This window comes from Crotalus tigris, unplaced genomic scaffold (assembly GCF_016545835.1).
Source record: "Crotalus tigris isolate CLP2741 ecotype Arizona unplaced genomic scaffold, ASM1654583v1 scf7180000017989.1554031673:749699, whole genome shotgun sequence".
NCBI lineage: Eukaryota > Metazoa > Chordata > Lepidosauria > Squamata > Viperidae > Crotalus > Crotalus tigris.
Window position 1 is genome coordinate 168,700 of NW_024096759.1, and position 21,173 is coordinate 189,872.

At 43.2% G+C, this 21,173-nt stretch overlaps 2 protein-coding genes across 2 annotated transcripts in view; both read left to right on the plus strand.

Annotated features, from left to right (window-relative positions):
• The window catches only part of LOC120309274 (von Willebrand factor A domain-containing protein 7-like), a 46,734-nt gene extending 36,588 nt beyond the window's left edge, over positions 1 to 10,146 (plus strand). The window contains exons 15-17 of the mRNA XM_039346337.1: positions 1,124 to 1,205; positions 3,620 to 3,840; positions 9,737 to 10,146. Coding sequence (XP_039202271.1) covers positions 1,124 to 1,205; positions 3,620 to 3,840; positions 9,737 to 9,848 — 415 coding nt within the window. The 3' untranslated portion in view covers positions 9,849 to 10,146. The remainder of the gene's footprint in view (positions 1 to 1,123; positions 1,206 to 3,619; positions 3,841 to 9,736) is intronic.
• Positions 10,147 to 14,411: 4,265 nt separating this feature from the next.
• The window catches only part of LOC120309277, a 35,847-nt gene continuing 29,085 nt past the window's right edge, over positions 14,412 to 21,173 (plus strand). Inside the window, exon 1 of the mRNA XM_039346340.1 lies at positions 14,412 to 14,714. Coding sequence (XP_039202274.1) covers positions 14,480 to 14,714 — 235 coding nt within the window. The 5' untranslated portion in view covers positions 14,412 to 14,479. The remainder of the gene's footprint in view (positions 14,715 to 21,173) is intronic.

Genomic DNA, 21,173 nt, shown 5'->3' on the forward strand with positions numbered 1-21,173 from the left:
TTTTAGTCCCACCCAGTCTGCCGTTATCACCGAAGCCACGCCCACCCACTGGGACATGCCCACCCGGCACCCAACGATATATGTGGGTTTTGGTTTGCAATTTGGGCACTCGGTCTCTAAAAGGTTTGCCATCACTGTCCTATACCATTCCAGACAAATGGCTCCCAGTCTCTTCTTAAACATTTCCAGTGATGGAGCGCCCAGAACTTCTAGAGATAAGCCCTTCCACTGATTAATTAAACTCATTAATTAATGCAACAAGTCACAAAACCCAAACTTTAATATAACGACCCATATAATACGTTTGAAATGGAGTGCAGTGGCTCATGCGGTTAGAACACAAGGCTGATAATCGGTAGGCTAAGAAGAAGAAGAAGAAGAAGAAGAAGAAGAAGAAGAAGAAGAAGAAGAAGAAGAAGAAGAAGAAGAAGAAGAAGAAGAAGAAGAAGAAGAAGAAGAAGAAGAAGAAGAAAAGAAGAAGAAGAAGAAGAAGAAGAAGAAGAAGAAGAAGAAGAAGAAGAAGAAGAAGAAGAAGAAGAAGAAGAAGAAGAAGAAGAAGAAGCAGCTGGAAGGGACCTTGGAGGTCATCCAGTCCAACCCCCTGCTCAGGCAGGAAACCCTATACCTTTTCAGACAAATGGCTGTCCAATCTCTTCTTAAAAACTTCCAGTGTTGGAGCATTCACTGCTTCTGGAGGCAGGTTGTTCCACTGGTTAATTGTCCTAACTGTCAGGAAGTTTCTCCTTAGTTCTAGGTTGCTTCTGTCCTTGATCAGTTTCCATCTGTTGCTTCTTGACCTGGTTGCTGCCACATGGCAGGTTGAGTTCCTGTCACTCACTCCAGCTCCTGCTGACCCAGCAGTTTGAAAGCGGGTAGATATATGGGTGCCACTTCAGTGGGCAAGTTAACAGGGACATAATGGAGCCCCCAACTCCCAAGCAATGATAATGTCACAGGCTAATCCTTTCAACTCAGAAGCATTTCGGTACTTCCAACATGAGAGCGAGCAAGCAATACTTTTGAAAAGTTTTTTGAAACATGGTAATGCAGCAGAATGGAGCAGGGTTGCAGAAGCGGGGAGACCATGGTGTGTTGTTAATGAATCCACCAATGTTTTTTTCAGCGTTGTGACATTCACTGCTAACAGCGGTTCTGCTCAGAACTACCTGAAAATTCCCATCAGCGTTATTCCTGAAATAGCATTGGTAAGCCTGAAATTTTATTCACAGCGATTTAGTCCTTACTTAATCTTCCAGGAAGAATTCTGTTCTTCTCCTGCTTAAGACCCCCTATTGCCAAGGACTCATAATCTGATTTCTGCAGCATCTTATAAACTGAGAGAATTTCTTCTACTAGGTTTAATGCTTGCATTTACCGTAGCAACAGTGTATGGTAGCAGAAACTGGCCCAACATGGAGACCGATCCAAAAAGCCATCTCTTTTATATAGGAAGTCCTTGACTTATGACCACAATTCAGCTCAAAATTTCTGTTGCTAAGCGAGACAGTGATTAAGTGAGTTTAGCCCCATTTTACGACCTTCCTTGTCACAATTGTCAAGTGAATCACTGCAGTTTGTTAAGTTAGTAACACAGTTGTTAAGGGAATCGGGCTTCCCCGTTGATTTTGTTTGTCAGAAGATCAGAAAAGGTGATCACATGACCCCAAGACAGTGCAACCGTCATAAATACATGCCAGTTGCCAAACATCCAAATTTTGATCACATGACCAAGGGGATGCTGCCATGGTCATAAGTATGAAAAACTGTTGTAGGTCACTTTTTTCAGCGCCGTTGTAACTTTGAACTGTCACTAAATGAATGGTTGTAAGTCAAGGACTACCTGTATGTATACCCTTCCAAGGGGAGAGTTGAAAAGCATGTTTCCATCCACACATACACATCAGGGTACAAATGTAGAAGGAAGTATCCTAATGTTAGTCATTTCTCCATTGCTGGTTAACCACATGCTGGTTAAACATCTTCAGGGTTTCTCAACCATGGCACTTTGAAGACTTGTGGACTTCAAGTCCCAGAATTCTCCAACCAGCCATGCTAGTTGGGGAATTCTGGGAATTGAAGTCCATACATCTTCAAGTTGCCACGGTTGAGAAACACTGCATCAGAGCATCACCCAGCCCTCTGTTATTACTGGGTTTTTTTTTATTTATACTTCACATTTCTAAACCACCCATCTACCTCAAAGAAGGGCTGTTCCTTTGGTATGGTGGTTAGATGAGTCTAAAAAACAAATTGTTATGGTGAAATGAGCGTAATGTAGGCAGAGTGATAGCGTAATGTAGGCAGAATCAGAATAGAGCTGGAAGGGACCTTGGAGGTCTTCCAGTCCAGCCCCCTGCTCGAACAGGAGACCCTATATCAGTGATGGCGAACCTTTTAGAGACCGAGTGCCCAAAAACTGGCCCCGCCCCCGCTCTGCTCCCCAATCCGCCACCCCGTCTGCCCACAGGACCACTCACCGCCTCCAGGGCCCGCCACAGATCGCCCAGACAGCACTATGGTGGCCACACCCTCTGCCTGTGCCCTGCAACATCAACTGCATGATGGGGTGTCTATGCTGCCTGGCTGCCATGTCCTTGGCTACGCTGCTCCGTGTGGGCCACGCTCGAGGGCGAGTCTCCTTCAGGGGAGATGCTGGAGAGGAGGGGGTCACAGGGGGGGCAAGACTAGGGAACGGCACGTGTGCCCACAGAGAGGGCTCCGAGTGCCGCCTCTGGCACCCGTGCCATAGGTTTGCCACCACTGCCCTATATCACTTAAGACAAGTGGCTGTGTGGTCTCTTAAAAATCTCCAGTGACGAAGCACCCACAACCTCTGAAGGCAAGCTGTTCCACTAATTGTCCTGACTGTTAGGAAGCTTCTCCATAATTCCAGGTTGCTTCTCTCCTTGATTAGTTTCCATCCGTTGTTTCTTGTCTTGCCTTCTGTTGCTTTGGAAAATAAATTGACCCCCCCTCCTCCTCTTCGTGGCAGCCTCTCAAGAAAGAGTCAGCTAAAGAGTCAGTGCCGTTCCAACTAATGCAGGTTCTAGGGTTCTCAGGAAGTTGGCTGAGAATTCTGAGAATTTTAGTCCTATTGTAGAGAAGGAATGATAGAATCTGAGGGCAGAGTTAAAGGAAGGATCAGCCTTGAATCTCTACGTGGCCACAAGCAGACTAAGTCCAAGCCCCTCCCCCTCTTAGAATCTGTTGACCCCTCCCCCTCTTAGAATCTGTTGACCTCCAAGCAGGTGTGAAGTGTTAGTTGACAAGATTCCTGTGCATTTGGGCATTTTAGCAATAAATCAGTTTACTTAGACCAGGGGTCTTCAAACTTGGCCCTTTTATGACTTGTGGACTTCAACTCCCAGAATTCCTCAGCCAGCGGCTGGCTGAGGAATTCTGGGAGTCCACAAGTCATAAAAGGGCCAAGTTTGAAGACCCCTGACTTAGACCCTTGTGTGTGGACCTGGTCTTCTGTGCCTTGTACCTATGAGATCCAGGGTCTGCCATATTGTGAAAAGGATATCTAGATGTCCTTGCAGTTGAATTTTAAATTAATGTACTCATGTACTGTGGCTAATTAGTTTTATTACTAACCGACACATTTGCCATTCAACAGGAGACTGATGAGATCCCACCTGTGTACCATCTCAAAGAATTTTTCATGCAATGTAGGGGCAACTTCCAAAATGTACCAGAATGCCGTCTTCATATTTGGCTAATGTCATTCACTGCAGTAGATGCCCAAAGTGCCGTCACCGTCACAATCAATGCAAATCCTTCTGGCCTCACTTGCACCCCAAAAGAAGGTGATATGAAGCATATGGTTTGTGAATATAGGTGCGTATGCATCCATTGTTCTGGAGGGGGGGGGAAATCAGTCATAAAATCTTTTTCCCATCTGCACCAACAATCACTCAGTCTCGTCTAACATCTGCATGCCAGAGCCTCAAACAGTCCTGAGTTATGCCAGGGCAAATTGCTGCACCTCCAGAGGTATAAAGTCTAAGATGCTTTGTCAACTATTATGTTGTGGCCACTTTAATAACAGCAATAGCACTTAGACCAGTGGTTCTCAACCTTTCTAATGCCGCGACCCCATAATACAGTTCCCCATGTTGTGGTGACCCCCAACCACTTATACATCACCAGGTGCCAGGGGCGTGGCCAAAGAAAAGGGGGAAAAAAATGGCGGACAGCCTTGTTTGGCGACCCCCGTGAAATGGTCGTTCGACCCCAAATGGGGTCCCGACCCACAGGTTGAGAACCACTGACTTAGACTTATATACTGCTTCACAGTGCTTTACAGCCCTCTCTAAGCGATTTACAGAGTCAGCATATCCCTCCCCCCCCCCCATTTTACCAATCTCCGAAGAATGGAAGGCTGAGTCAACCTTGAGCTGGTCAGGATCGAACTCCTGGCAGTGAGCAGAGTCAGCCTGCAATACTACATTCTAACCACTGCACCACTGAAGTTCAGTCCTCCTTTCTGGTCCTCAAGTACACTTTTTGTACTGTTCATTCTCCCTCCCCCCCCCTTCACTGGCCCAAAATGAGGAGAAGAGCTATGGGGGGCCACAGTTATTTCAGCAGGCTTGAGAGGGTGCCAGCTTCTGAAAGATCACTTTTCTCTGGCTTCATTATATTCTCTGGAAAGTGTGTGATTAACTCTGTTTCAAACCTCTACACTTTCGCAAGACTGCCCAGCAAACTTGAGAAGGTGTGGAGTTTGAAATGAACATTAAACCCATTTTCCTCAGTTCAAAAATTTGGCAGCTCCTACAGCCACTGTCTTTCATCTAAGGCAGCGGTTCTCAACCTGTGGGTCGGGACGACCATTTCACGGGGGTCGCCAAACAACGCAGTCCGCCATTTTGTTTTCCCTTTTCCTTAGCTGTGCTACTCCCTTTTATTCTATTGGCTTTTGAAAGCCAATAGAATAGACTCTCTTGAATAGAGTCTAATTCTATTGGCTTTCAAAGGCCAATAGGAATTGTCCAGGTTGTCTCTGCCCTGCTGAGCCCGCCAAAAGTCCCATTCTGCAAACGGTGCTGCACCAGTTGAGTAGTCCTTGACTTACGACCTGCTGAGTAGTCCTCGACTTACAACCGGTTGGGGGTCGCAGCATTTAAAAGGTTGAGAACCACTGATCTAAGGAGCCTCATCTAGCTTTGTTCTCGCTAATTGGGGTGTTTAGGAGAAGTAAGACTCCCACAATCTCAGTTAGTCTCCAGCATTTTTCTTTCTACGATCCTGTAAACTCCCTTGCTTGGGGTGGGGTCAGGGCAACTGAATGGAGCTGTGTGTTTACTGGCTGGATGCTCTTCCTGACTCCTAAAGAGACTTCGCAAAAAGTATTTTCTCTTTGCCCCGATAGAGAAACATCTATTGCTGCCTAGGATTGAACTCTCAACCTTCTGAGTGGGAGGTGAGCATCTTCACCTCTAGGCCACCAGCTGCTCCAGTTAGTCTCTAGCAATGACTGCTTAAAATGATGCAAAGAAAATTAAAATGATTGCATTCCACCCTGAAAATAAAAACTAAATTTCCTGCAGTTTTAAACATAATGCTTGTCTACGTAACAGAAACTTCAAACCTGAATCTTTCCAATTCAATTTTACTTGAACTTCCTTTTGTTTTTTGTGAAAATTCCTTTAATCTGAAGTTGAAGGAGAACACTAGACTAGACTAGACTAGACTAGACTAGACTAGACTAGAATAGAATAGAATAGAATAGAATAGAATAACAGAGTTGGAAGGGACCTTGGAGGTCTTCTAGTCCAGCCCCCTGCTCAGGCAGGAAACCCAATACTTTTCTGTTCCAGGAAAAGAGATTGAGACGAAGCAACGAGTTCCAACAGTTCTCCTTTATTGCAAACACCAACAGAACAGATTTTAAGATGATGCGGCCCCCTTTTATAGCCCCCCTCCACAATACCTTGCTGGCCAATCATTGCAAAGGATCTTTTCCCGCCGTGCGTGTGCACACAAGGCTGGGAGCAGCCTTTCTTGTCCCGGGCATCCACATGGTCTGCCCAAGCCAATTGCTGCAGCCTGTGCCTGCCGACCCAAGACATAACAAATACCATTTCAGACAGTGTCTTCTTTAAAACTTCCAGTATTGGAGCATTCACCACTTCTGGAGGCAGGTTGTTCCACTGATTAATTGTTCTCACTGTCAGGAAGTTTCTCCTTAGTTCTAGGTTGCTTCTCTCCTTGATTAGTTTCCATCTGTTGCTTCTTCTCCTGCCTTCAGGTGCTTTGGAGAATAGCTTGACTCCCTCTTCTTTGGGCAGCCCCTGAGATCTTGGAACACTGCTATCATGTCCCCCCTCGTCCTTCTCTTCATTAAAATGGACATACCCCATTCCCAATTGAGAGCCAGGTTGTTCTAGCACAGTGGTTCTCAACCTTTCTAATGCCGTGACCCCATAATACAGTTCCCCATGTTGTGGTGACCCCCAAGTGGGTGTGGCCACCAATAAGAGGTAGTAGGACAGCTAGGGAAAAGAGAAAAAATGGCGGACAGCGTGGTTTGGCGACCCCCGTGAAATGGTCATTCGACCCCAAATGGGGTCCCGACCCACAGGTTGAGAACCACTGTTCTAGCAGTTAAGACACCAAGCTAGAAACCAGGAGACTGGGAGTTCTAGCTCTGCCTTAGCCATGAAAGCTGGCTGGGTGACTTTGGGCCAGTCCCTCTCTCTTCTCTCAGCCCAACTCATCTCACAGGATGGTTGTTGTGGGGGAAAGAGGAGGAGGAAGGGTATTAGGTGTCTTTGCCTTGAGTTATTTATAAAAGTAATAGTAATTAAGGTGAGATATAAATACAGGTAGTCCTCCACTTACAACCTTTCATTTAGCGACCATTCAAAGTTGCAACAGCACTGAAAAATAAGATTTCCTCACACTTAAAAACCGACGAAGCAACCCCACGGTCACATGATCAAAATTTGGTTGCTTGGTACCTGGCATGTATTTACAACTGTTGCAGCATCCTGAGGTAATGTGATAACCATTTACAACCTTCCCAGCTGGCTTCTGACAGGCCAAATCAATAGAAAAAGTCAGATTCTCTTAAAGACCACATGAATCACTTAATTCAGGAGTGGGGAACCTTGGCTCTTTTATGACTCATGGACTTCAACTCCCAGAATTCCTGAGCCAGCATGGCTCAGCTTGGAAACCTCTCCTTTCCCCTCAGCATGGCTGGCTCAGGAATTCTGGGAGTTGAAGTCCACGAGTCATAACAGAGCCAAGGTTGCCTACCCCTGACTTAACTGAAGTGATTCGTTGAAAAACCATAGGGAAAAAGATGGTAAAATTGGGCATGACTCATTTAACAACCACCGCTTTGTTTAACCACAAAAATTCTGGTCTCAATTGTGGTGGAAAGCGGAAGACTATTTGTAAATGTAAGTGTAAATAAATCTCAGCTTTCGCCTTCCCTGCCCTGGACTTTACAACATGACACCCCAAAGCTTGTTTTGTCCCTTGCCTGCCTTACGAATGTGCACTATCCACTTTTCAGCACACAATATCCCTCAGCACTAGCAATATCCCTCAGCCTTTATTATTATTGGTTGAGCTTCTTGTTATATGTAAAGAATAAGCCGAATAATTAATCATTGGTAACAGTTTGCATGCTGGTTGTGTGCTTATTCCAGAGGATTTGTGAAAACCAAAAGGCTTCTAACTATTCTGAGATAGGCTAAGAGCGCCCTCTGGAGCTTACAAAGTTTCCAGCAAAAATAGAAAAGAAAGATGCAAAGAGATGGCAGTCTTTATTAATTTAATCCCCAGCTATGAAATATATTTTCCCCAGGGGAAAATAATCCAAAATTAGAGTAATGCTTTTATTAATTTGAAATCAAAATTACAAAACACAGAGATTTGCCACTATTACAGAGATTTTAGCCAGTTCTTTATTAGGTAAGCAGTAGCAAAAAATGTTGGCGCTAAAGAAGGCAAAATGTATAGTTATTAATATTAGCTAATATTTTTGTTGTTAATTGCAAAGTCGTGTCCGACCCATCGCGACCCCATGGACAACGTTCCTCCAGGCCTTCCTGTCCTCTACCATCTTCTGGAGTTCGTTTAAGCTCACGCCTACTGCTTCAGTGACTCCATCCAGCCATCTCATTCTCTGTCGTCCCCTTCTTCTATTGCCCTCAATCTTTCCCAGCATTAGGCACTTCTCCAGCGAGTCCTTCCTTCTCATTAGGTGGCCAAAGTACTTGAGTTTCAACTTCAGGATCTGGCCTTCTAAAGAGCAGACAGGGTTGATCTCTTCTAGGACTTAGGACAGCGCATATATTAAGTATGTTTTAATTTTATTTTTTCTTGTTTTGAATTCCAGTTTTTTTTTAATTTGTGACAAATTTATTTTAACTCTCTCTACAATGCAAAAAATCAAAGTAGTACAATGACTTTATTTTTTTTATTAATAACAAAAATAATGTCAGTAGTTATATAATGGAAATCCTACATACATTATAAAGATTTAAAGCAAACTGAACATAATGGGAGAGGAAAATTAGGAAAAAGACAGAATGACTATATAATATCAATATGAAATTAATTTGGCCCTTAAACACTGTTTAGAAAAAAAATATTGCTCCATCTTCTCATTTTTAGAATAGACCCATAATTCCAAATAATAATAATAACAATAATATCATAACACGTATATTGAGTCCATTTCTTAACATCAAGAGAATAAATTTCTTTCCCTCCATGTAACATTACTAATTATTGACATTACAAATCCCCATCTTATTAAAACAATTCCTTATTTTGAGGAAAAAATGACATTCTAAATTCCCAGTTATTACTAAACTATAATTATGAACATAAAGAAAAAAAATATTAAATATATTCGTAGGGGATAATTGTATCAACTATATTTAAATTTAATGTGAACAAAATTTCATTTTTGTCATGCCCTGGCTAGTTATTTTCGAGGCATCCAATTCAAACTCCAGTTTCAGCCCTCAACCTGCAGAATGCTAGTCCATATTCTCAAAATTGTTCCTTTTCTTTCTCCATGGATCAAAGTAAAATAATGTATGTTTTCATTTCAAGAAAAATGTGCCACCTTACTGTGCAGCATAAGAAAATAAGTACAGGTCATTCTCGACTTACAACCACAATTGGGAACCACAATTTCTACTGCTATGCATGGTGCTTTTTAAGTGAGTCGTGCCCAAGTGTATGACCTTTTTTGCCACTGTTGTTAAGTGAATCACTGCCGTTGTTAAATGAGTCACGCAGTCATTCATTGAAACCAGATTACCCCATTGACTTTGCTTGTTGGGAGCCGGTTGGCCAGGAAGGCCACAAATCGCATGTCCCTGGCCCGCTGCAACCATCAATAACTACAATGCCGCATGCCAAGGGTCTGGATTTTGATCACGTGACTTTAGGGATGCTGCAAGGTTCATAAGTGCAAGGATTGATTGTAAGTCACTTTTTTCAGTTTTGTTGTAACTTCAAACAGTCACTAAATGAATGGTCGTAAGTAGAGGACATCTTGTACTTTGCATTGATGAAACATGTTAACAGCGGAGTCGCCTTGGTGAATTGGTCATGCCCTTTAAATCTTTCACTGCTTGCTGAATTCTTTCATTCTAGCGTCTTGTTTTTAGTCCCCATTCAGCTTGTAGCTATCCAAACTCTTCCTCCTTCACTCTCTCCTGTTGTTTATCCGCCTTGTTATTTTTGCTCCCCTCTGTAGGTCAACCTGCTGTGATCCTTTTGTGGAAGTTTTGATGAGTGATGAGGATGGAAACACAAGCAGTTTCACGATGGGCCACAGAAAACCTACGCCTACCCCTCGTCTTCATTAAAGCATTTTACCCTCTACTCTTTAGTCAAAACTAGACAACCCATGAGCCTGGGTCAAAGATAAGAGATATTTTCTTACCAGATTCCTCAATGTCATCAACAATGGCAGATGTAGGAGATGGCCCTGCTCGAGGAAGGGGTCAAACGTGTCATCAGTCATGAATCCCTTTGGGACCACAAGAGATCTAAGTCCAGCCCACCTTGAACTCCTTTGACTCTTATCTACTGCCAATTTGCTTTGACTGTTAGTAGCTCAGATTCTTGTAGAGAGCTTAAGCTTGCAATAAATCTTCATACTCATTTGAATGGACTGGATTTTCTGATTTACCTGGCGCTTGATAGCAGAGCTCCTAATGCACTGCTTTCACTACAAATGTTCTTAAAAAATTAGGGATGTATCTGCCTTGAAAATAGTCAGTGTTGAACTGTACAGCAGCCAGCTCCAACCTTTTGGGCACCAGGAACAAATTCTCTGGAAAATAATTTTTCCATGGCCCAGAGAGGAGGATGTGGTTTCACGCAGTACCTGGATCTCAAATGAGGCTTTGCTTCCTTGTACGGCCTAGTTCCTAACAGGCCACGGACTGGTAGTAGTCCGCAGCCCAGGGATTGGGGACCCCTGTTGACCACAGGAAAATTTTAATGACATTTTGTATTATGTCATAAAATGCTTTATAAAATTTGCCAAATTTCAATTCTATGGGAATCAGGGGGTCCCTTTATAGCCAAAAGTACTGAATCCAGTCAGAACTATTTGGAACACTGTGTGTAAATAACAACAGCAATTTTACAAAAAATTTAAAAATGTCAACTATGAATCTGGAAGGTGTATCTATCAGGCCCTTAAGGTAGTCCAGGTTAAGGAATAGATTGTATCAGAAATCCTGGAGCCCACTTTATTGATATAGAGTAATGTTTTTCAACCTCAGCAACTTTTAAGATATGTGGATATCAATTCCCAGAATTCCCCCATGCATCTTAAAGTTGCTGAGGTTGAAAGAAATTAATGCAGGATATGGTAAGTAATGAATCTTGAAAGCCTGGTGGCATTTTCCCTCTATGCCTCCCTCCCTCCTGTTTATATCAAAGAAAGTTAAGATGGATCCAGGGGACAATGGGAGAATAACACAAGCAGTGCAACCACATCACAACAAAAGCACTGCCCATTTTCTATGCACTTTGCAATATCATGTGGAGATATGTGTAGATCTATTGGAATAGACTTTGTGAGCTCTCCTCAGGGGAATACAACACAATTTTAAGGGCCATTTGCAACCACATTATAGATTGTGTTTGCTGTAGCGCCAGTTCAACAAGCAGAGAGTTACTGAGGACAAAGACAAAGGATTAAGAGCCCAGAAAGCAATAGATTTTCTCTTGAACAGCTTGTGGCCACTATAAATTCAACAAATGCATCTTCTCCCATTGGCCCTTCTCAGCACTAGAATTCAAAGTGCACCTGCTGAATTTCAGCCTTATGGTTCTCAATCACAGAAACTTTAAGACATGTGAACTTCAACTCCCAGAATTCCCCAGCCAGACCCCTCTTAAAGTTGCCAAGATTGAGAAATGTTGTACTTAAACACACAGAGAGGAGAGAGAGAGAGAGAGAGAGAGAGAGAGAGAGAGAGAGAGAGAGAGAGAGAGAGAATTGTTAGCCAGAAAGTCAGGACTAGTAATTTTTCAGATACTCTTATGGATACGACTTGGGGAACAGAGATGCTGAAAAATAACTTATATCTCTCAGGCAGGTTCCTTTGTTCACTTTCACTCCAGAGATGATGTACATTGAAGAAATGTCCTGATGCAAAATGGATCTTATTTCTGGTCCCTGGGCTCCCCTTACATTGAGATCATAATCAGCCAAATTGAAGTACCTTTGCCCCAACTCCCTGGCTGATCCAAAATAAAACAAACCTCAGAAGTAACTATGTTTGTTGAGAGTATTTATTTATTTATTTCTATTTAGAAAATCAATACAGTCGCCCATCTTAAACAAGCAACATCTTAAACCAGGGGTGGCGAACCTATGGCACGCGTGCCAGAGGCGGCACTCAGAGCCCTCTCTGTGGGCACGCGCACCATGCCCCAGAGATGGCAACTGTCCCTCTTCAACCAGCCGCCCACTAACTCGCCAAGGTCCACGTGGCTGGATGCATCCCAGCACCCATGCGCTCTCTGGCCTCTGTGTGCAGGGGTCCGATGGTGTCAGGCAGCAGCCACCCCGGCCCCTGCCTCTCCTTGCCCTGCAACAATGAGGCGATAATGAGTCGAGGTGGCGCAGCAGTTAGAGTGCAGTACTGCAGGTCACTTTAGCTGACTGTGTTCAGCGGGTCAGCGGTTCAAATCTCACCGGCTCAAGGTTGACTCAGCCTTCCATCCTTCTGGGGTAGGTAAAATGAGGACCCAAATTGTTGGGGGCAATGTAAATATATATACATTGCTTACTGGTGTACACCGCTTAGAGAGTGCTTGCACTTAAAGCGGTATATAAGTCTCATAAATAAATAAATAAATGGCTACTCCGCCCTGCCTCGCCTTGCCTTGCCTCACCCCAAAGGACAAGCCTCCTACCCACTGCCCCACCTGCCAGAGACCCCTTGGATTTCCCCCAACCCTGCCCAGCCCCCACAGGTGTCCCTCCCCACAAGCAACATTGAGGTGATCATGCCCACCTTGGCTACACCCACCCAGTCTGCCATGAGCACCACAGCCACACCCACCTGGCACCCGGTGATAAATAAGTGGGTTTGGGGCTGCAGTTTGGGCACTCGGTCTCTAAAAGGTTCACAATCACTGTCTTAAACATTGCACCTTTGAAATGTTCTTTAAGGTCAGCCCCATATAGATTACCTTGCAGTAACCCAATCAGGAAGTGATAGTGCATAGAGCAGACATAGTTACAGCTAGTGCAAAAGATGAATCTGTGCAATGCCCCCTTGACTACACCGGCCACTTTCTTTCTGAGCAGCAGCCATGAGTCCAGGAGGATTCCCAGACTGCACACCAGCTCTGTCTGGGGGATGTTATCCCATAAAGAGGTAAAGATGGAAAAAATCACCAGATCCAGGGAACCCAAAGACCCAGTGGTTACTTCATCTTGCCAGGGTGAGGTGTAACCTGCTCCCTCCCATCCAGACCCTCACAGACTCCAGTTTGAGGGTGAGACTAGCATTCCATATGTCCAAATGGGAAAATGATGGCCCATCTTAATATCCATCCAGTATCTGAGAGGCTGCCACAAAGAAGAGGGAGTCCATTTATTTTCCGGAGCACCAGAGGGCAGGACAAAAAAAACAATGGATGGAAACTAATCAAGGAGAGAAGCAACCTGGAATTAAGGAGAACAATTAATCATTGGAATGACTTGCTTCCAGAAGTTGTAGGTGCTCCGTCACTGGAGTTTTTTTTTTTTTAATTGAAAATTTTTAAAATTTTTACAAATAGAGAAAAAAAAAGATAAAAAACAAAAAACAACCCTACCCAACCACCCCAACCCTCCCACTCCATCCCCCCCAACCTTCCCAGAGCTGAATATAGGCTTAATTAAAATTTCTAAAAATCTTAAAAAGAAATTAAAAAAGTATAAACCATAAATATATCTGAATACATTACATAAGCTTATAAGATAATTAACAATAATGTATATGTAAAAAAGAAAAGCATAAATACTAAAAAAGAAAAATGCTTAAAAAGAAAAGGAATAAAAGAGAAAAGAAAGAAGAAAAGATGTATATATAAAAAAAGAAGTAAAATAAGATAAAATAAAAATAAGAAATATAAGGAAAGAGAAAAAAAATACAATCTATAAAATATTAAAATTTATATATAAGTTACTGGAGTTTTTTTTAAGAAGTGATTGGACAGCCATTTGTCTGAAATGGTTTAAGGTTTTCTGCTAGAACAGGCAGATGGACTAGAACAGAAGTCCCCAACCTTTTGGGCACCAGGGACCGGTTCTGTGAAGAAAGGTTTTTCCACAGACCGGAGAGTGCGTGGTTTTGTGTGTTGCCTGCATTCTACAGATGGGCCTTTACTTGTTTGTGGCATGCCACAGACCGGTACCAGTCACGGATTGGGGGTTGGGGACCCCTGGACTAGGACCTCCAAGATCTCTTCCAACACTGTTATTCTTCAATTCTGTTATTAGAAGGCTGCATTGTGCTCTTGTGCCGGAAAAACTTAGAAAGTGTCAAGGTCTTTAAGGCACAATGCTTTCAAAGCAAAAACACAGTGAAAGGTTTTTAATGTCAAAGTTGAAGTACGCACATCTTTAAAGTTGCCAAGATTGCAAAACACTGACCTAAACAAACAGGACTCACATACTCCCCCACTCCAACCCATGGTGCTTCAGCAAATACCAGTCTGGCAACTGGTCAAAAACTCCATTTGTAACGTTCCTCCTTGCAGCTGGAGGGCATGATCCTGATTTCATTAGAAAGGCAATTTCAATATGAAAAAAAGAAGATGAACAATTGGCAGCGGCTCCTTTTCCCACCCACCACCCACCCCCATATCAGTTCAGCTATTTAACACCCACAGCCAAGGCAGGCAGGCAGGCAGAGGTTGTGAGGCAGACCTGGGGAAAAACTCATTTAGTTTTGTACTGCTTGCCCAAGTCTATCCACAAACTATGCTGTTGTCCAGAGAACTTCTTTTGCTTCTCTGTGTGGGACTTGTGAATGGGCTTTATCACAACCACGAATTGGAGGGCTTTGCTTCAAGCGATTTCGCTGATGCCAATATCACAGAAAAGAGGATGATGCAGGCAATCATGGAGAAAAACCCTTCGCCTGGAAAACATCTCAAGAAAGGGGGAATGCTGAAAAAGAAGAATGCAACTGAACCATTGAAAGCCTGTTTTGAAGGTAACCGGTGGAAGGGTGGGAAGGTCTTCATATGATGTGTCCTGCTTTCCTCCAGGTACAAATGGATCCTCCACCATTTTCCCTCTGGTGAAATCCTGAAAAATCAGGAAGCTTCGTATGACCCCAGGAGGTCCATTCTTTCCATCTGCCATGGTGTGACTAGGTTCTTTTTATGACTGGAGGTGTGGTTAAGGTTACAAGGATGGTAACCAACATAGAGAACCAAGATAGTGGATCTTATGGATCTTCTTTACCGTATATAGCAAAACTATTTACAATAGATATTAACAACAAAATCCTGGTTTCCACAAAGGTCAGGTTTCTTCTTAGGCCTTTCACCGAGAGTCTATTGGCCTCTAACGCTCCTCCTGAATGCTTCGTTTCCTCACCATACTTCACTACATCTCCTTCCCCCATTTCCAGGATTATCAAGAAAGCCTAGAAGGGAGGAATGTGTTGGATTCACAAATGAATGTGCTCAGCACTGCTCATCTCTTTTCCTTGGATCTACTTAGCTGATCCCTTTCTGTGTCTTCTCTGTTGAGAGAAGGACCTCTTTGGGGAGTCTTCTGCCAGTTCTTCCCCAGATACTAGGGCTTTATTAAAGACCTTCTGCCCACAGCCACCTTCTCCTTCTTTCCTATCTTGGGTGAAGATATCTTTCTAGGACTTGGGTTCTCTTCCTTCAGAAAAGCTATCATAGATTTTTCTTCTGCTACTGAGAACCAGCTGAGAACCACCAGATTCCTTCCAACTCTATTATTCTATGTTCTATCAACTGCTCTTCATACTCATATCCACTTTACTCTCCAGCTTTTCTCTCTTTTCTCCCCAGCTATTCCCTTCTAAAACAATCTCTGCAGCTCTTATTTTCTTTCCATGTTTTTTTTCCCCATCTTTTTCTCTCTTCTCCTGTCTTTCTCCAGTTCTGGGTCGGACCAGCAGCATGTGCTATACAAAAACAAAAGAAGACATTGCTTAATGATTACATTTCAGCACACCATGCAAGTCACTTATAACTAAACCATTTTTTTTCTGATGGACAAAATTCTCCTTCCTAGTTTTTAACTGCTAAATTTCGGTGACATTGTGTTTCTTATATTTTTCCTCCAAAAATATAAGCAAAATCAAAATGTATTCAGCCTGCAAAGGCATCAGGGACACTTTTATTTGGTATAGTGCCCATTCAGGGGATGTCACTAAATTTTCATTACCAATTTGTCTTCACAAATATGACTGACTGACAATAAATCATCGTTTTTTTTTCCTATTCATGAATAAATAGAACCGAGGCTAGGAATCCTGGGAAAGGCTGGAATGCATATTCCAAGCAAAATATATGAACTTCTGCAAAGTTCTAACCTTTGCCACTTCTGATGAAGATCAAAAGCTAATATTCAATATTGGGAGTATTCGGAAGGTACCCCTCTCCCCAAAAGTCCCTTCTAGAAAAATCTAAATATTCACATGTAGACCAGCCAGTTTTAGATAGTCCAAGTCTAGACTGAAGTAAGTGTGTTTAGTCTAGCCAGGAACTTAACACACTTGTTCCCACAAAAGTGTTTAGGGCAGAGTGAAAAGAAAAGAAAGAAAAAAGAGATGGAAATGAGAAGAATTCGATGTGGGTGACAGGTATTTGGCAATGGCAGTGATGGAAGTAAAGTGCTGGTAAAGTGGCAAGAGAATAAGTAAGTTGTTTCAATAAAGGAGAATATTTGTAGCTCTGGATTGAAATGATGGGTCCTTGGTGCTCTCTGAGCTTGGTTGCTTTCTAGCACACATTTCATTATCCAAACTAGGTGACATCATCAGTGCTAGTCCATTAGCACTGATGATGTTATCTAATTTGGGCAATGAAACATCTCCAAGAAAGCAACTAAGCTCAGGTAAGATGTTTAGACATGTCACAGGTGCCTTGCGCTGCCACCCTTGAATTCCGGGAGGTCATATTCAAGGGGCCAATCTGCCCTACTGTTGAACTTCCAGCACCTTCCTTTCCACACCTCTCTCTAGCCAACATAGCTATGATTAAGTGAGATTGGGGAACAAATGGGTGGGTAGTGTCAAGGTTCTGAATGACGAACCCAACCAAGTAAACACCTTCGAGGCTTTCCGAACTCTTAATGTAAGACTTTATTGAGTACATCATTTCAGCATGCATGCAAGCAAAACCAGCTCTGGCAAAACCCCACCCAATCCCATATAGTAAAAGTATAGAATTCCCCCTCCTCCTTCTTGGCCAGGTCACATTGCCCAATTAGGTGGAAAGATATTGTTATGAGAAAGTGTCTCTGGGTCTGGCCAGACACCTGGTGAATTGTCCTTGGGTCTCACGGTCTGCTTTCTTGATCTTTTGAAGTCTGCATTCCAATCCTTTTCCCTCCCCCTAAGTTCGTTGGCAAGCTGAGAAGCAATAATTGTCAGACCAGCAAAAATGTGCTTTGGACTTGACAGGTGGTTGGCTGTGTTATATAGGTAGTCCTCAACTTACAGCCATTCATTTAGTGACTGTTCAAAGTTACAATGGCACTGAAAAAAATGACATATGACCATTTTTTCACTTATGACAACATCTCCCATGGTCACATAATCAAAATTCAGACTCTTGACCAGTGATGGCGAACCTTTTAGAGACTGAATGCCCAAACTGCAACCCAAAACTCACTTATGCATCGTCGAGTGCCGGGTAGGTGTGGCCCATTGGCTGGGTGTGGCCAATTGGTTGGGTGTGCCCCATTGGGTGGGCGTGGCTGCGGTAGTAACAACAGACTGGGTGGGACTAAAAAGTTCAATCAATCAATTCCAACTTTGCAAGATCTTTTTTTTCCCACGAGAAGTTGAAATTGACTGATTGAACCTTTTTTTTTTTTTTTTTTTTGCACATAGCGGCAGAGGCCTAAAGCGAAAAGGTTTCATAAAACCCAGCTGAAGGCCTAGGACTGGGGTGACGGCACGCGTGCCCACAGAGAGGGCTCTGAGTGCCGCCTCTGGCACCCGTGCCATAGGTTTGCCACCACTGCTCTTGACAATGGACTCATATTTATGACCGTTGCAGTGTCACGTGATAATTTTTTGCAACTTCCTGTCAAGCAAAGTCAGTGGGGAAGCCAGATTCTCTTTACAACCATCTTACCAACTTAACAACTGCAGTGATTCACTTAACAACGGTGGCAAGAAAGGTTGCGGCATGGGGCAAAACTCACTTAGCAAATGTCTTAACAACACAACTTTTGCGCTCCTTTGTAGTTGTGAGTTGAGAACTACCTGACCTTGAATGCAGTGGCAAAATTTAGAAGATCAATGTTTCTTAACTTTGGCAACTCCAAGATGCATTTCAACTCCCCAAATTCCCCAATAACACATCTTGAAATTGCCAAGGTTATGAAATGCTGGTTTCGAGAAAGCGGAGGTATCTTCAGAGTTGAGATTTCATGATACGCTTTGTGTTAAGGGAAAGCATAAGGTTTACCCTTATTGGTCAGGGATTTAAGATTTTCTACAGCTTCTGGGTAGCTGGGATTTAAATGTCTCTTAGCAACAGCTATTTCAGCTGCAATATTTGAAGTTCTTTTGTCTGTAATATCTGGCCAGGAACAATAGGGGCTTTATGATCATTTACTTGGTCTATAATTTTTTTTTTCCCTTTGCCTCCACGACAGTCATCTGCTCACAAATGTTCGCTGGAGCTGCACCTCTAGAAAAAGAAATCAGTAATTTTTCATTGTTTTTGAGATCTGATGTACACATTTGATGTACATTTTGGCTAGAGAACATAAAGTAGTGCTTTCTGTTTGTAACCAACTCGAAGAAGATCTGTTGTCTAAATGCCTTCTGTTGATCTTAGGATCTCAGCCAGGCTAAGACTAAGAAAAAAACATTAATAAGAATATATTAACTTACGTGCCACCTGATTCTCAACAACTCCAGGCAGATCGCAACAATCAAACAAAGAAATGAAACATTAAAAAAAATAAAAATAAAAATATGGTAAGGGCAAATATGTGAGGGATCCATTTCTTTCTTTTTTTATATTCATGACATCTTTAACAGAGATGTTGATGCGATGGCTGCTAAAACAAAGCAAAGTTATTGCATACACTTGAAAGAAGACCAGAAAGCCTGTAATTGTGGAGTCTGTCTGGCAAGAACAAAGAATGCTTATTCACACGTATAAAGCTTATGCAGGTGTAAAAACTTGTAACAATTCTGGGTTCTAAGAAATCTAATAAATGTAATAAAGAGTTAGGCATCTTGCATAGCTCAGCTAGAAGCTAGGAATAGGGATGGCCTGGAGCAAAATAGAATGTGTATTAGATAACTCCTGAAGCATTATTAACCAAGGCTTAGAATAATTGTTAGATCATTATCAGATGATATTTCTTATATATCCCACCTTACCCCCTCCTTCTGCTTTAGTGAAAAATGTATAAACTTTTCTTAATAATAATAATAGTAAAGTTGGAAGGGACCTTGGAGGTCATCTAGTCCAGTGGTTCTTAACCTTTTTGAAAGAATCGCCCCCTTGAGCCAATGCGGAAGTTGTCATCGCTCCCCTCCCCCAACACAACCTCTCAATCACAACATAGGAAATAATTCTTCAATTTATGCAAACACTTTTTTTGTTTTCTTTAAAATTGTCATCAGGATATATCGATGCAAATAATTTATTTCCAGGCTTTTCCCCATATCTCAACTGTGTGAAAAATGTTGGTGCCACCCGTCACTTTATTCCCAAACTTCGTGATACGTGTATTTCATTATTATCTTATTTATTCAAGACACTTAAATGTAATGACCACTGAAAACAAAATTCAATTGCAAGAAAGTGAAATGTCTGAAAAGAAAAACAGTAACATTTAATGATTGGATTACAAGAAATTTAAGACACAAAAAGAAATATAAAAAGGGCATAAGAACAAACCGCAATGCAAGAACTAAGAATTTCAAGACAAAAACTCTGAAACTAAATTAAGATTCGAGGAAAGTATATATAGTCATGCACACTCTAAAAAGGATTTAAAAGACACAAACTGGAATGTGAAATCCAAAGCGCTCCCCCCTCCATCACTGCCCATTCTGGCCAATGGCGCGCCACTGTATGGGTAGAGGCTGCTGCGCAACGCGCATGAAGATAAGCGATGCGTATTCACATCTGTACGGCGTTCTGTACTGAAGCTAGCTGGTGGAACATTTGAAAACACAATTCAATCCACCAATAGCGAGCGATCTGATGTTTTTGTACGACAGATATACAGCCATTCACTGTACAAAAAAGTCTCAAAAGTGTCCCCAAAACTTCTCGCTCCATCACCCCCTTATCGCTCCCTTTTTGTTCCTTCGCCCGCACGTCGCCTCTTTTCCTTCCATCGCCTCCCTGAAAAATGAAATTGCCCCCTGGGGGGCAATATCGCCCAGGTTAAGAACCACTGATCTAGTCCAACCCCCTGCTTAGGCAGGAAACCCTATACCATTTCAGACAAATAGCTAACCAGTCTCTTCTTGAAAATTTCCAGTGTTGGAGCAGTCACTGCTTCTGGAGGCAGGTTGTTCTTGATTCTGATGAAGTGGACAAGGCCATGAGGGCGATGAATGCCGCCACCTGTTTATTGGACCCGTGCCCCTCCTGGCTGATTTCTGCCAGTAGGGAGGTGACACGAGGCTGGCTCCAGGCGATAATCAATGCCTCTTTGATGGAGGGGTCTTTCCCGCAACCTTTGAAGGAAGCAGTGGTGAGGCCCCTCCTCAAGAAGCCTTCCCTGGACCCAGCTGTTTTGAAGAACTTTCGTCCTGTCTCCAACCTTCCCTTTGTGGAGAAGGTTATAGAGAAGGTGGTGGCGTCCCAACTCTTGCGATCCTTGGATGAAACGAATTATCTGGACCCTTTTCAATCTGGCTTCAGGCCCGGCTACAGCACTGAGACTGCTTTGGTCGCACTGACCGATGACCTCTGGCGAGCCCGGGATAGGGGTCATTCCTCTATCTCGGTGCTTCTTGACCTCTCAGTGGCTTTCGATACCATCGACCATGGTATCCTTCTGCGTCGTCTCAGAGAGGTGGGGGTGGGCGGCACCAAATTGCAGTGGTTCTCCTCCTACCTCTCTGACAGGTCGCAGTCGATGTTGGCGGGCGGACAGAGATTGACCCCTAGGCACCTCAATTATGGGGTGCCTCAGGGCTCGGTCCTGTCCCCCCTCCTTTTTAACATCTACATGAAACCGCTGGGTGAGATCATTCGGCGACACGGGGTGAGGTATCATCAGTATGTGGATGATACCCAATTATATATCTCCACCCCTTGTCCTTTCAGTGAAGCAGTCGACGTGATGTGCCGGTGCCTGGAAGATGTGAGGGTCTGGATAGGGGTGAACAGGCTTAGACTCAACCCTGACAAGACCGAGTGGCTCTCAGTCTTGCCCCCCAAGGGTCATTCTGATGGTCCATCATTAGTCCTGGGGGGGG